General features: G+C 47.5%; 2 protein-coding genes across 3 annotated transcripts in view; both read right to left on the bottom strand.

Moving 5' to 3' along the window:
* The window catches only part of LOC1277711 (EGFR adapter protein), a 48,825-nt gene extending 42,115 nt beyond the window's left edge, over positions 1 to 6,710 (bottom strand). For both annotated transcript variants that reach the window (XM_061658257.1, XM_061658258.1), the window contains exon 1: positions 6,387 to 6,710. The gene's annotated coding sequence lies outside the window, so the exon portion shown is untranslated. The remainder of the gene's footprint in view (positions 1 to 6,386) is intronic.
* A 5,993-nt stretch (positions 6,711 to 12,703) lies between these two features.
* On the bottom strand, positions 12,704 to 16,723 carry LOC1277712 (secretion-regulating guanine nucleotide exchange factor). The gene is made up of 3 exons (XM_061656276.1): positions 16,634 to 16,723; positions 15,608 to 16,554; positions 12,704 to 15,532 (listed from the first exon to the last, which is right to left on the bottom strand). Exons 1-3 carry the CDS (start codon positions 16,643 to 16,645, stop codon positions 15,451 to 15,453), a joined length of 1,041 nt encoding a protein of 346 aa, XP_061512260.1. The 5' UTR covers positions 16,646 to 16,723; the 3' UTR covers positions 12,704 to 15,450.
* Between the last annotated feature and the right edge of the window lie 41 nt (positions 16,724 to 16,764).

Here is a 16,764-nt window from a genome sequence, read left to right as displayed (position 1 = left end):
CAAAACTCGACTCGTGTACCGCTCGCTTGGTGGTTTTGTAAGGCACTCAGATACATACATGTGCTTTGCACAGCTCACTGTTCCGGGACAGCCCGACGAGAACCGTCACAACTCGAGACTAAATTTAGCGTTCCTTGCTCCACTACACAGCTGCAAACATACGGCAGACTGCTGCGTGTCAGTGTGTGCTTTGAGCAAAGGGAACACAGCCTTCCTAAGGTATCTTGCATTCCCACCGTTGTACAGTGTCAAACCCCGTTCCGCTGACGGGGCAGAAACAGTGCTAGAGGATTATCATTTCGAGATCGAAACGTAATATCTTATCAAAATAAACCCTAAGCCGTTTTTATGAACTTCGATCCGTCGTCTTTGGAGATCTTGTCTATGGGGGGCAACAAAAATACTCGTGGAGGTGAACATGTTGCGTGGAGCGAAATAAGAACGTCGTCGTCGACGAAAAAAAAGTTGACTCAAAATATCCTACCAATGCCATAAGTCGGTCCTCACAAACCGCATAGGTGAGTACAACCGATAGGCTCTGCTGAATTGTGGAATTATAATATGCGAACGGAGCAAGGCGTCACACGGCGGCTTATGCCTCTCTCTCTCCCTCTGTCTCTCTCGAGCAGGTTTTGTATGATATTCGTATGACGGATTAGACTCCGCCAGTAGGCAGATTTCCCAGGAGATGATTCGGTGGCAATGAAAAGGGGAGTATACTGACAGAAAGCCCGACCAAATGTCAGATGATGGTTTGGGGTTTGTTGTTGTCGGATGATAAAGGCCCCAAAGGGAATATCATAATTGAGATATATACCCACACACACAAGATATCACATAGCGTTTGGGGACCATTTTGGGAGAACGTTCGGTGTATGGGTTGTTTATTAAAATTTTAATTCATCATCTTCATCACCTCCCTCCGCAACGTCCCACGCTGCACTTCAAACTGATTATCAAAAGAGAATTTCCATTCAATTCAAGAAATGCATAATGATAACCATCCATCCCCCACGCCGAAAGGGAGTATTTCGTTGCATCAAATCATCAAAAACCATTTCCACCCTCGTGTTGCAGGAAGAGGAGGTTACTGGGATTTATTTGGGTGTATTCTGTATTTGTACGCTTCCGGGTTCCGCTCCCAACGCTTCCGAAAAAGCTTCTAAAGCCTGCCCTCGCTCTGCGAAATACATTTCGTCGCACACGTTTTTTGGCTTTCCACAGGAAAGGTACCCGGTTTACCATCCCTTGTTTCGGCTGTGGGTGGCTTTTTCGGGTGACAGGAGAATGCGCATACATGTATGTAGTGTGCAGTCATTACGAATATTTATTCATATGATGACGCCAGGCGCAGGCGGAAACAAGCGGAAGCTCGTAATCTGACACCGAACAGAAACCCAGCCATGCATTGGAGCCAAAGATTGGAGAGTACACTGCACCACCGTGCAACTGCGTTTCCCTGCCCTCCTCATAACACCGGCGGAAACCGAATGAATGAATGAATGAGTGCAGCGCTTGGGCTGAATGGAGCGCAGGACTAAAAACTGTCAGTCGAAAACGTTGATACAAAAGCGAAAATTTTGGGAAAACCAAGACCCAAATGTTAGCTTTCGGTGCTTGACGCTAGCATACATCGCTGTAACCACCACCGTTTCTCCGGGATTTGCCGACTGGGATGCACCGGGACACTACTACTGGTGGTACTACCTAGCGGTTGGAGTAATATGTAAAATAGTTTTACCTTTCCCTTGTTCCGTGTCGAGTCCCATTTTACTCATGTCCCCTCGTACCTTCGTACTACAGTCTAGCCGCCCATTGTGAATGCATTCGGTTACGGGAAACTCCACCGCCGTTATTCCCAACGCCAGGAAACAACCAGGACATTTGGCTATTTCCTTTCGCAAACCGGAAGAAAAAATCATAAATCTCCCACACAACACCTCGCCAACGCGCCACCACTGTGGGAAACAAAAAGCGATGGTAGGATGCACCGGATGGGTTAAGCTAGATCCTCTAACATCCTCCCTCCCCGGCTGCATGGACAGCCACTGGCGACGACGTCCTGTCCCGACTGCCAGTCATCCTTAAGTAATAAATGACGTTGATACGTTGGAATCTTAGCACCGGTGTATGTGTGTGTGTCAGGTGCAGCAACCAAAGGAATGATGTGCCCGGGAGTAGCTCGATATGGCACCAACAACAATTTGCATTGCCTTCGGGGCAGGGTGTAATTTTCCTCGCATCCAGCTGCTCCACAATCGAGTGATATTTCGTATGCATAAATCTAATGAGTGAATGGGAAAGAACGGGGCCCCACACAAAGGTGTCCTACCAGACACGTGCCTGAACAACACACCCGAGAGCGCTCTAGCGTGGGCAACATGTGATTGTGCTGCTCCAAATGCCTGTCAGACGAACGTGTTAAATAGTAGTTATTTCTTAACTGCAACTCTAAATCGTTGTGCACAACAAGACGAAAACAAGCCTACTCGAACGACAAGAAACACGAGACGACTGCCTGGTTCGGAAAGCTCTGGGGTTAGGGTTGAGGTAACTGTAACACTTTGTTCACATCATCAACTACACACATGCACAGCCAATTCCGGTCGAGCTTTTGCACAACCATCGAAACCGGCTCCGTCTACAAAAATTGCCCCAGGCACTGTAGGCTGATTCAGAGTGCAGTTTATCGGTACAGTTATCAAAAACATGCTGCTGGAAGATGTAATCCCGACGTAACTCCGATCGGTTCCCATAACCTGCTCATGCAAACGGAAAACAGTGACTGCGACATGTGGGCCTACAATGGGAGATTATTTATAGCTTCGAGGGATTACATTGTTACGTTTCGGAACGCAACAGCAAGCAAACACAGGCTCCTGGCCGTCGGGCTTCCGGAATACGGCAATGTACTTGGATTGTGTGTGTGGGTTTTGGCGATCCTAACTAGTCGCCCCCATAGAGACGATCGGTGGCTTTGGTCACATTGAATGGGCAGCAATAACTAGACCCACCCGAAATCGTTATCGTATGCTTCTGGTGAGGTTTCCAGTTGTGTTATCATTCGATTGAACACGAACGCTTAGAATTTATTGTTCCAGAAGTGGTGTTTGTCGGTGTAGAAGTGCCTCCCATTGCACCATTAAAGCTGTTGTACACATTACATCTAGGATTATTACATTGAGTAATACATTCTTCTTCATAAAATCACTCTTTTGGACATATGTTAGTGTCTTCCAGATTCAAAAAATATCCATAATCGGAACTACAATAATCGGAATCACTTCGCACCCACTAGGGTGTCCATCGTATGGGTCATCAACTATATAGATTTGTTTAAAATGGCCTGCGCATAGTCAATTACCACCGTAGGATCTCAAACTCATAAAAGAGGTTTCCAATAAATGCACATCAGTGTCCATTGGCTACTAAACACTCCCGGTCAGTGTCCAACGAAGCAATATTTAGAACCATTCTAAAGCTCATAAAAGGGATTGTCCTATTGTCTAGCTATTCAAATATCCTGTTGACAAAAGTGCCATTGTTGGTTTCACTTTTTTTGGCTCTCTGTGTGGAACCAATATTTGTGGAACAACAATATCCTTCCGCCATCGTCCAATCGCGCTCCACCAAACGGGATTGCTTCTCGCAAAACGGAACAATTTAATACCGCGCACGCCACAACACGATGGTCACAATACTTTGCAATCGATGTCGAAATGTGACAAACGAATGAATAAACTGCAAACGACCTTCTCCTCCTCCTCCAATCGATTCCAATTCCGGAAGACCTTTTTCGGGAGCACATAGCAGCAGGGGGGCGTAATCCTATCCCGTCCCAAAATGTTACTCTCCCTCAGAAAATCCCCACACCCAAGCAAGCAATAACTACGCCGTCCCGGTGGAACCTTCCGGACTCCCGGTACAGAATCGAAATGAATGGATTAAACTGAGATTGCAAAAGGGGATTCTGAAGGTTCTGCCGAATGGTTAGTCCGAAACAGGAGGACCAATATCAACCCGCGAGAGTTTGGTGGCATTTACAGCATGATTTACGGCCCAATGTCCCCATCTCCCATTACCAGATGTTCTGGAGCAGCTAGGCAATAACGGGCGGCAGCAATACAGAGCTCGGGACCCAATCGCTCTAATCTTGGTCTAAAAATCTGGACATCATTTTTTTTGCGGAACCAGCGCTTGGACGGTTATGATTTTTCTCACACAACCACCAAACATTCTATACTCAATCGGTGATGTCCACTTATTGCCTGCAAATCCAAAGAAAACGCAACTAAATCTCATGCTCTACCACTACCCACCAAAACAACCGAAAGCGAGAAGCCCAATTGCGGCGCTCCGAAGTTGAGCTTCGTCTGAAATGTATGACGGATGATGACAACGCTAACAAAAAGAATAGCTCGACGTGCCAGAGTGTGCTCAATAACGATATCCCGGAAGCCGGAAGCCGGAAACCTACTACTCCTCCCTACTACGCCTGTACGCTCTAGTCTAGTAGCAACAACCCAATGACCAGTGGACAATCCTCGCACACGTCAATCCTTTCCAGAGCGACACTCTACACGACAAGCGACTTAATCATAGTGCGTCCCCATCGTCCGCTGGAAACAGTGCAGACAAAAGGAGAAAGAGAAAAAAAGACCCTCCACACCCCCTAAAATGTGAGCCCAGCACGCACTCACAAGCTCAGCAACGGCCAACAGCGTCCATCATCGAAAGGGCGACACACTCCGGACACGCCAACAATGTCATCCCGGCACAGCCGGCATTTCGACGATAAGCGACTAAAACTTTGAGCGTTCAGGAACTGTCTGGATCTGGACGTGCGGACACCGTTCCTGGTCGCGCTGCTACTATCAAAAAACAAAAAAAAAGAGCGTAATCCTAAGTGTGACATGGACGGCAGTTTCCAGGCCGGTAGAAGAAGATGAGTTTGAGTAAACAAAATCTCCCAGCCCCAAGCTCGTGCGGGAGCTGCCAGAACAAGCACGCTCGTGTGAACGGAACGGAAAAGGATTCGTTTGAAGAAGCAGTACGAAAAAACACCCCGGTACGTACGAACGAAGCACGTTGCATGCACCACCGAAATCCCATTCGCAAACGGAACCTTCAATGTTCGACGTTCGATTTTGATTTATAACCTCTGACCCACGGCTGTGAACTGCGACGAGACCCCCACTTTTCCCAGCAATGTGGGCAATGTTTGGAGAAGAAAATTAAATTGAACAGTATATATGCATTTTACCAGTTTTGACAGACAAACAGAGTACACGGGACGGTTCCGGCGATGTCTTCCGTGCACCGTAGACAGCGGTACGTTGCTGTTGGAATGTTTTGGAGCCTAGGAAAGGTTACTTCCGATGTGTCTGGTCCGGTATTGATAGGAACCGTCGGATGTTGGTAGTGCATCATGCAAGTTTGCCGTTGGTTTCGGAGTGAACGATGGATTTTTGACAGACTCAAGCCGGAGAATGCACTCAGAAACTATAGTGTAAAGCCCTAATCTTCAGGATTATAGAGAGCATATGGACTATCTTTGGACATGAAGAACAGAGAAGAGTTACAAAACATTTCCGAGCATGTGCAAACCCTCTGTGAAATAACCATTTCCACACGAGAGTACTAATGACACCATTACCAGCCCACACTGCTACGGATCAGCGCCTCCCAACCCCAAAAGCGGTGCAAAAATCAAAGCCAATTCACGTATTTTTCACCCACCGGCCACATCCTGTCAACATGCCAATTTGCTCGTTTCCAAGTGATCCATCAAGGGCACCCTTGGAATCGTCAGCGCTGTGTGTCCTTAATTTGTGTCATTTCGCTTTGACGTTTCATTCTACAGCCCTGCGCTACCGTGCTGGTGCCCCGTACAAATGCACCACACAAAACCTCGGCCCCTCATCCCACAAATCCAGTGGGTATTGCTCCGTGAAGTAATTGGACATTCTCCTGCCCACGCCGCGCGATGGGGCACTTGGGGCATCAATAAGAGCCGAGAGCAGCCACTTTACAGCAACCATTTCCTCCCGTCCGGGTGCCTCCTGTTTGCAATTGCACACACCCCATGCACACCATGCAGTACACGGGAAAGGACCGATGTCCATCCAGCCACCACAATCCAGTACCAGTCGATGCGAAATTGATTACGCTCGGGGTAAATATTTCCCAAGTCGCTCACAATTCTCGCATGCAGTCCGGTATGTCCAGGGCGCCAGGGCATTGTGTGGTTGTTGGTGCACGGCAGTGCCCTGAGTCTGCGGCAAACAGCTTATCGGTAAAATCTTCCAATCACTTTCTAGCTACAAGTCTTCCCGGAAAGACTGCTGCACACCACAAGCTCGATGCAATTATCCTGAAATGCTTACCTTTCGGCACACACAACGGGTACAGCCGGGAGCGCTTTCCGGGGAAGTAGTTTCGCTTCGGAGAATCAAAGTAGCCTGCTCCAGAAATTCTTTACCAATTCGGCGTGATTCTGTGCTCAGGAACGGGTGCGGGATTGTTTCCATTCGTCCAGCACGCTCACTACACTACAACAGCTCTAACCAATGGTAAGTCCACTCACTGCGTTGTCCTAATGTCCTTAAACACACGCGACAAAACGGTCTCGACTTTCCCGAGAGCACTTCCTCGCAACCGACATCTACTAGCGACGATTGCCACAGAACGACTAAACGAAACAAACGACGAACAGATGAACCATTATCATCCACTTCCCACATGGGCAAGGATATGCTCTGCCAACTAGGATCGGAACATTTTCGAGAGAGCGACTTTCGTGAGGGGAAAAGCAAAGGAAAAGGGATGAAGCGTATTGTCTGTGCTGCTGCGCGCAAAGGACACAACTACAATGTGGAACAGGTGGCAGGACTTTTTGTGAGAGATAAAGAGAGAGAAAGAGAGCGACCATTTTCCCAAAGGACGCTGCCGCTCTCCCGGCAGGATTTGGCTAGTCCCGGTATGCCGGGACTGGGAAGCTTTGTTGATGTAAAACCATATGTTTCGTACCGCGGGGAGAGTAAAGCTAGCCGGAAAGTACGCGGGCCACACCGCGTACCGGCAGACCACGCGGCATTTCGGTGCGTTTGCGCAAACGGGGAAATTGAGCGTAAGACTAACGCCGGCACAAGAGCGCGAGAGAGAGTTTTTGGTTCCCCCTTTTCCTTCGTTTGGACGGTTTTCATTCACAAGAAGCTCGACTGCCCACGTAAGCAGAGGCACGGTTGCGTCTCCCAACGTCCTCCCAAACGTTGCATGATTTATGCATAGTGCTTCAACCGCTCCAATGACCATATGCCCGCGTAGGTGACTATGACAGGCTTACAAACTCGCCTGGCTTGCTCGGCTGCCACGCTGCTAAGTGAAATCGGGGAAAAACTAGGCCGGAAAAGTCAACCGATTTCAATTCAATTGATACGCGCGTGTGTGTTCGTACGCATTTTTTACCTTTTTTGCGCGTAGAAACACCCTCGGAAATGATGTCCCCGATTCAATTTCCTGTACTACTGAAACCGTTTCCCGGCTCCGGCTCGCTTTGTAGAGCACGAGAGGAAAAGGGGGTTGACAGTTTTCATTTTGGGACAGCACAAACACACACACACACACAGCTTCAAACGGGAAGCGCTGTCAACCGCGCAAGATAAAAAGGAAGTCCGTGTTGCAAGGTTTGCTTCCGGGCTGTGGCAGGGCACGTTCACAATGTAGGATGGGCCGGATGGGCTGACCCGCTCCACTTCCCATCGGTCGCTATTATGCTAATTGAAATTTTGGGTGGAAGGTGGATGCTTAGCGGGACAGTGACGCCGATAAGCGTTCAATGGGGCACGCCGAACCGTGGCTTAGTGTCTCATTAGCGGTCCATTAGCACATGATCCCGTGTGCCAGTGTGCCGGTGAACGATTAGGGTGCGTTGCAGTGCTGTAAGTGCGTGCGATTCGTTAAAGAAGCTGTCACTAGAACAAAGTAGAGTTACGGAACGTTAAGAATAGTTTAAATTTTTTGAACTTAACAAGTGTTTTGGACGGTTACATTTGAAAAATCAATAACTCAGAGAAATGACCACCATAATCGTTGCAACACTCCATTAAGACTGTTTCCCGGGAAATCATAAGAGACTGCTGCTGAATAAATCATCACCCCCCCCCCCCCCCACCCACACACACACCCTCATTGAGATGCCACCCTCCGCTAATTGTGCTTAATAATTGTTAATTGAAAAGCAATGATGCAATGGGGGAAGACGCGACTTAATATATAAACAGAAAAACAAAAACATCCCCTCAATCGAGAGACGGTTTCTTATGGCATGAATAAGTAAACGGACAAATTAACGACCCCTAGTGCAGGACGAAAACGTGAAAGACGCTCCGAATCAATGGCGAGTGGATCAACGGGTCGTTAGCATCGTACCACCTCCTCCCCACCCCATTGGGACTAGACAGACTAGACAGACAGACAGCAGACCCAACGACCGATGGACAGAATCTCGGACAGCAGTAGCAGAAGAAGCAGAAAAAATAAACGCAAAACCACTTGCCAATAGAAAATTTCGTATTATTCCGCCTGTTCGTTCGTTGCATTTCCATTTGAAAGAAATTCAAATGAGTCTGATAAAAGTTTGATGGTTTGGATTAATACAACAAGCAAAAAAAACGGACACCCGTAAGAGATGCAAACAGAACGCAACTAAACAATGAGCAGCCATTCCAAGGTGGATGGTGACCACTCATTGTTGCGTTATTTGTTTGTTGGGGATATTTTCTTTCTTTCGATTAAAATGCTCCCTCATCCCAGTTCGGACCGAATTGCACAGACCTTTCGATTTTAATCGTCGAGTTTCCTTTGTTTTCTTTTTTTGCATCATGATTGCCGTAAGAATGTTCACGATCTCCAAACAGGCTCTTACCCGAGAAATATCTGATTGGAAATATCTTCCGATACGCCTCGACGGCCGATAATGCTCCGCTCGGAATATGCAAGAATCGGAGAAGGAAATCGGAATAATTAGAGAGCCCAACGTGAATTAATTTCACTTTTATCGGAACGGGCATACGAGGGACGTAAGGCAGACGTAGGAAAGTGAAAAACCCCCGCTGACGCTGATGAGAGGAAATGGTAAAGATCGGTAGCTAGGCGGTTGGTGTCCTTCCTTCCTTAGACGAATAGTGGAAGTGTTTTCCAATGAGCGAAGAAGGAAGTAAAACAGAAAGGAGTGAAGGAATTCTAAATCTGCGATGCCAATGGACTCGGAGAGGCATTCGATCGCCCTCGGAATGCTGTTTTCTCGGAAGGCTTTAAGGGTAATGACGGAAAAGATTGCTTGACGTCCGATAATCACCAAGATTCGTTAAGATTAAATGCCCCGTGGTTAAAGATGCTGGAGAATTTCCTTGGACAGCTTTAATGTGTAGGAATTAGACTGTGGGACTAATTTATTTTGCGTCTGGAGTTGTTGTATGAAGAATTGGAGTTTCTTGAGGTCCCAACACTGGACATACTCTGATAGTCAAGTTGGTAGATCAAAATTATCATAGTAGACATCGGTAATAGATAGTAACTATCTTAGTAGACATTGACTGGGACGCTCTCCTTGTACAGTCGTGATGACGAACCGTCCTAGCAACGTGACCTGAACAGTTTCAAAGTATCATCATAGTCATCGGCGTCATGTCATCAAAATGAAATCAACACAACTTTTGGTTACCATCTGTGTTTAAGGAACACTTGTGCGAAGGTTTCACACAATTGTTTACGGGGAACCATAAAATCGGTAGTAAATTTAAACCCACCGAAAACAAACGGCTCGTTTTTCCTGCCCATAAATTCCCCCACACACACACACACACATACACTCAGAAACCAAGAAGCAATTACGAAAAAACGGAAATAACATTGCTAATTAATTCTGATGACCCGTTTTTTTTTTCGGTAACAGCTGTAAAACACTGCCTACGGTCTTTTTTGTGTCTATTTTTAATGTAGCAAAAAAAAGATTTAAAAATTCCCTCACACAATTCTGCCGCAAGAAACAAAACCTAAAAGCAAACACCCAAATAATGGGACTAAACGGAATGATTTCGTAATTAGAGCAGAATCATCGCCCGCCTAATCGCCCTTCTAAAAGAGTGGCGATTACGCCAAATGTGCGCATCCCAAATCTGTAAGAAAAATCGATTTCGACCTAATTCTATTAACCGACCCGAAAAAAAAAACAAAAAGAATTGCGAGCTAGGAGTGTGTGACTTTGGGCGATGAGTGGCCAGAAACTAGCAAACAAATCCTTTGGAATTGGGATTTTCCCAGTCCAGACCGACTGACCGTACAGGCTGACCAAAAGCAACCACCAAAAAAAAACAACACACATGTACCCCATCATTCGTCATGTTTTACGAAGTTGCAGCAGGTTATCAATTAAAACACATCAAACCCAACCGGAGAAGCGGGGGCCGATAGCTATTCACCCGGAAAGCGAACTCAATTGATTGTGAACCTTTTGGTCGGGGTGGGGGCTCGTACCCTAGAGGTACGGTACAACCGTGTTCACAATTTCACGAACGAAAAAAACAACGAAACTACATGCTACATAAATAAATACATTGAACTGGAAAAAAACGCACAAAAAAAACGAATTCCAGCCCAGTAGTTAGGTTGGGTTTGCGAATTCAAAAGGTTTTGATTTTGCCAGGGCCAGTGTTCCTGTGTTACTTCACCCGCTTCACCCTCCCCCCCATTGGATGCATTCCCTTAAAGCTCCCAAAATCCCTGGTACGGTTTTATGCTGTCCCTGTTTTGTTTTGCCCACCGATCAAACCTACCGATTGAAGCGCGTTTTCGTTTGGCCAATTGGCAACAAAAACAGATACCGGTTGGTAACGGCCGATTGTTGGGCCGATTCTTTCCTGTGAGCGGCGTGTGTGTGTGTGAACAGAGCAGGCCATGGTGATGCTTCAGTATGGTAATGAGTTGGCTGAGAGAAGGGTGGGCGGTGAAGGGAAGGTGAATTTATTTTCCAATTAAAGCACACCTTTATCCACCTGGTAGCGCAGGGATAAGCCAGGAGAGGGTCAGAGTTCATGCCAATTTTCCGATTCAGATAAAATAACTTCCATTTCAAATTCATTATAATGCTGTATCGACCCGTCTGAGGAGGAGCTGAGTCGTATTGAAATGAATGAATGAGGAAAAAATCTATAACACAAATTCTAGCCTGTTTGTTTCTCCCGAGCCGGCCCCGTACGACTTAACAACATGCCCGTCATGGGCTCAAGCCCCGAATGGACCGTGCCGCCATACGTGTAGGACTTGACTATCCTGCTATGGGGGGAAGTCACTGAAAGCCAAGCCCACAAGTGGATACAGGCAGGCCTTGACTGACAACCGTTTTTGAGACAAAAGAAGAAGAAGGAGAGTTTGTTTCTCCTTGCCTACTCGGATAAGGCGAATTTCTCAAACATACTGTTCCAAGCAAAGGTTCATGGACCTGTATGGACCTGCTTAATCAGATACTGGGTTGGAGTAGGTACTGTACATATGTACTGTATTGTGGTTCTACAACAAGAATGTTTCTGTTTCAGGGCTCACATGAGATCTGGGACAGTTCCAGGACCTGTACGGATTATATAGCTAGCTCCTGAACTGATGAGTTTCATGAACGATATGGATTAGGGATCAGCTTTAGGAACGGTAAGGATTCGTGATCAGTTCTATGACTGGCAAGGGTTCGGGAATAGTTACAGTAAAAGACATCGGTTCGGTACCAGTGCCACAACCGAAATGAGTTCTTTATCGGTTTCAGGACCGATATGGGTTATTTTTGTATTTCCGGGGTGATATATTATCAGTATCAGTTCCAGAACCGATATCGATTCGGAATCTAATCCTAAACCGATATGGGTTCAGAATCAGTTTCAGAGCCGGTGTGCTGTTGAGATTAGTTCCAGAATCAGGGTTAGTTTGGGATTAGTTTCAGGCCCTGCATCGCTTCCGAACCACTTCCAGGAATGTTGTAGGTTCAGGACCAAGTATAAGATCTGTATGGGGTTTGGGATCAGTTTCAGAAACGGTATCGGTTCGGGATTAATTACAGGATTAATTGCGGGACGTTCGGTACCAGTGCCAGGACCGAAATGAGTTCTTTATCGGTTTGAGGACAGATATGGGTTCTTTTGAATTCCAGGGTTTATAAGGTCAGTATCAATTAATATGGAATAAGTATCGATAACCGATATCGGTTTGGAATTTAATCCTAGACCGTTATGGATTCAGAAACAATTCTAGAGCCGGTGTGCGTTTTAGATCAGTTCCAGATCGATTCAGAATCAGTTTCAGAACAATTTTTGTTTTGGGATTAGTTTCAGGACCGGTTTTGAACCATTTCCTGGAATGTTATAGGTTCAGGACCAAGTCTAAGATCTGTATGGGATTTAGATTAGTTTCAGGATGGGTATAGTTGCTTAATTAATTCTAGGAGGATGAGTTGAGGCTACGGATCAGTTCAGGCGAGTTGTTATTGGCTAGGGATCAGTTCCATGACCAGTCTGGACCAATTCTAAATTGGGTATGAGTTCGGTAACCAGTTTCACTTGATGTGCTCCTTGAATTTAAGAACCAAGCCCTGGCCAAATTAGAAGAAAACTCATATGATTTACCCTTCATTTACCATATTAAAAGAAAACTCATGTGATTTACCCTTCATTCGTTTTATTACGTTTGTCCATTTTTTGTGTTACAAAATTGTTTTACATAAATTATCCCCAATCACAATAGTTTAATAATATCTCTAAATACTTAAAACATGATCAGAAAGCCTCTAGCTCTTTGTCAATAATACAGTCCAAACTCCTTATTCCCGTTAAGCGTTAACTGTCGCCGGTTGCACGTAGTACATTGCGACATCGTTGATCGGTGTGGTTGCAGGCGCCACGTGTCCGTAGTAAGGCGTTGCCTGCTGCGTAATGCCAACCGCTCGTCCGTAGGTCTGCGCTGCCACTGCCTGTCGATGATGCTGGTGATGATGGTACTGCATCTGCGGATCAATCGTGGCGTACTTTGGTGGATAGTAATCGGGCGCAACGGTAGTAGTCGGTGCGATCGGAGCTCCAAGCGTCGGCCCAACCGTGGTCGGATTGTGGCGCATATGATGGTGGGCAAAGTTTTTGCTTGGCGATCGATGGCCACCCTTGGCCGGGGAAGACTTTTTGCTACGATCGGGGAACTTGCGGGACAGCTTCTGGCAGAACAGCAACCACAGCGGTGTGGACGAGGTGGTCGGTGAGGGTGGTGTTGGTTCCCGGGGTGGCATGGCGGTCACCGGTGGATAGCTGATGTGGGGATAGTGCGCTGGATGCAGATACCCGTCGTGGTACACTGGAACCGGTGCGTATGCAATCGGTGTGGCGTAATGCTGCTGCGGAAGATGCTGATGCGGATGGGAAGGAGTGCTGTAGTAACTTCCGTGGTAGTAGTAAGCCGTTGGATGATGTATCTGCTGGCTGTAATCGACGGTATCGGGTAGCTGGGTTGGTTGGAACGGTTGCTGAACGTACGGAGGAACGATTCCGGGCACGATTCCATCACACTTGCCGCGGCCATGTCGACAAGATTCCCGTTGCTGTTGTTGTTGCTGCTGCTGTTGATGGTACAACCGGTACACTTCCTGCTGGTGTTGCTGTAGATACTGCTGGTAAGGTGTGGGCGGTTCCACGGTGGCCTGATTCATCAGCTGATACTCATGCCCGTAGCCAACGACCGGATAGTAAAACTGGCGCATCCAAACGGCTGGCGGTGGTGGATTTTTCTCCATCATTTTCTGCTTAATCGCTTCCGGCTTGGTGTACGTATAGGCCGGGAACCAGAACGGTGTACTGTTGCCCGACACCGCCTCCGGAATCTTCGGGATGTACTGCGGCCGCACGGTCGGATTCTCCAGGTCGCGCTTCCACCGCGAATAGTACGGTCCATCTTCCGCCGTATCGCCAACGTACAGACAGCAACGCTCCCGATGGTCGTGATCGCAATGGAAACAGTACGCCGGACTCGGCGTGGAGCAGCGCGCCATCGGGATGTTGTTGTTCTCATTCAACATCCTGCTCTCCATGCGCAGGTTTTCCTCCACGCGGCGTATATCACTGATGCACGCATCGGCCGCTTGCGTTACCGCTTCACTGTCGGCGAAGGAGTTGTGGTGGCGAGAGTCCACCATCAGATGCCGTTGACGGGAGCGGGATTGTCGCTGATAAGTCGCCGGAACGGTAGGCGCCTCCATGGTCTGCCAGTGGTTACTGTGGGCCGTGCTGTACTCGACGTATCCGGTACTACCACCGGTCGGCACGGTGCTCGTTGCCATGGGGCTGGAAAACACCTCCGTGTACTGCGGTTGAAAGAGAGTGCCATTCGTCATCGTTGTGGCGGCGGGTTGAACACGTTGACTGCTTAAATCGGACTGCTGACGCGCCTGCTCTGCACAAACTAACGGCAAACTTTTCTTTATATCACACACTGGCACGGCTTCGACACTGCTTCCAAGGCCCATCTAATCGGCAAACGAGCAGATTGAACGAGCACAACCAGAACGCCAAGCGGAACGCCGACAGACAGATGATGATGTTGCTCGTGTAACGATCGCAAGACGAATGATGCTGATCTGCACCGTGACACTGGCATTTAAAACACGCTTCGCACACCCTACCCGCCACGGTGACCCCTAGAGGTACGCGCTACCTGTTACTGAGTGGAGTATGCAAAAATTCCAAGGCCTACTTCTAGCACCTTCTAGCGGGTAGTCAGAAAGGTACAGAACCATCCAGCTTCTTCCAGTGGGTACATTCTAGGTGAAAAACGGAAAAAGGAGTTAGCTAACTTTTAGTTTTACCAGCAAGGTAAAATGAAAGAAAATGCACAAGCCTTCCTCCGGGTCAAATTTTGGGGGCGTGCCCGTTGTTGTGCTTTTTCTGAAAAATTGGCATCATCAGTTTTTTTTTTTTCAAATATTATTACCCCTAATATACACACCAGCCCGTGTGGTAGTGATCAACAAATCTCCAAATATTTGCTATATTGGCTTTTCTTCTGCCTATTGTGTGTGTGCGAGTGTGTGCTCACCGTTTCCTCCAAAATTCGCCAAACACACGGACGGTTGAACCATAAAACGGTAATGTGGACACGGGGTGTGGTGTTCGTTCAAGAAACAGGGGCGTTTCAGGGGCTATTAAGGCACAGAAAGGGAACAATTCATTGGGATCATGTTGCTATTGTGCTCCTTGCTTTCCTTCGCCGTAAGCGTGTTAATTGTGGGTTATTTTGGCTCTTTTTCCAATTGTGCCCGTTTTTATTGCCATTTCTTTGCCATTGTTTTTCAGCCCGTTAATAAATGGGTCGATGGCACTGGTGGGTGATGGAAACGATTGCATTGCGAGATGAATGATGTGTGTGTTAGGTGAATGCCATCGTATAACCAGCACCGCAGATCACCTTCCTCACCGGCACGGGGATGTCTATCGGGGTAGGAACCAATCTGAGGGGAAAAGAAAGGAAAAAGGTTGATATAAATATGTGTTTTGTCTGTAAATTAGCTTGTAAATAAACGTACACATTCGCTGTGCTTCCCGTGCCACAGTTGCCATGCTCGTTCCAGCCCCAACAGTACACACGTCCATCGCGTGTCAGTGCTACACCGTGCTGGGATCCCAAACTAAAATCGTTCAGCTCCATTTGTTCTGTTTCTAGTTGAAGCTTTTGTGGAGCTGAGGAACTAGCAGTCGGGGCCGGTCGTCCAAGCTGTCCGTAATTGTTTCTTCCCCACAGATGCACGGTCCCATTCACGGTCAGACATCCCGAGTGGGTCCATCCAGATTCAAGCTTTGTAACGTCTTCCAATATGCTATTGTCAGCTAGCCATTGGCCGTGTTTATTGTCGCCAAGGCATTCGATCCGACGGTCGCCAGTTAGCAGCACCAAATGATTATCTCCACTAACCACATCACGAACGGAGCTTCTATCCCAGAGACATCGAATCGTTAGCTTCGATGCAACTTCCAGTGGGTAATCGGCTAGGAACTTACATTTTCCCAACACCCAAACCTTTCCGCTCTCCATCAGCACCGCCATGTACTGTAAACCGAAGGTAACTTTCGCTACAGGTCCACCTTCCGGTAGCTCAATCCGTGTGGGTGTTGGGATACTTTTAACCCCTGCTTCTCCTATCTGCTGCCACACATTCGATCCCCATACGTACAGGTCTCCGGATGCGCTTATCCCTGCCGATGAGTCCCATCCTGCGTACAGCCGCTTGAACCCGAACTCACCGACGGGCTCGAACCGGACACAGTCATTCACGTGTCCCAAACCAAGCTGGCCTCGGTTGTTCCATCCGCAAGCATACAATCTTCCATCGACCGTCGCTACAAGCGTATGGCCACCACCGGCAGCGACACATTCTATATCGCCGGCACGAAACGGCACACCGGTCAATGGTTGCGGGGATTCACATAGTTCCGTCGCGTAGCCCAGTCCCAGCTGGGCATGGCTGTTGGCACCCTGGAGAATGAATTTAACGAAATTAGACCATTAGGTGTAAAAATCCCTCATACATTGCCCCCGCGGACGAAATACGTACCCAGGCGTACATGCGTTCTGTTTATGGATGTTTGCTGTGTTGTTGTTGTTGTGTTGTGATTTTACCGGTTCGCGTAGCCCAAGTGTCAAAAATGTCAAATTCAAATTAGTCAAAAGGGGTTGGCACAAAAT

The sequence above is a fragment of the Anopheles gambiae genome, chromosome 3, assembly GCF_943734735.2.
Source record: "Anopheles gambiae chromosome 3, idAnoGambNW_F1_1, whole genome shotgun sequence".
Taxonomy (NCBI): Eukaryota; Metazoa; Arthropoda; class Insecta; order Diptera; family Culicidae; genus Anopheles; species Anopheles gambiae.
Note: the sequence above shows the minus strand (reverse complement) of the source record. Positions and strands in the feature narration are given on the sequence as shown.

What these genes read in the sequence shown, in the direction of transcription:
- LOC1277712 (XM_061656276.1), bottom strand. An exon ending in ACGGGAAGCACAGCGAATGT is followed by an intron (nt 15,533 to 15,607) that starts GTACGTTTATTT and finishes TTTTCCCCTCAG; the next exon opens with ATTGGTTCCTACCCCGATAG.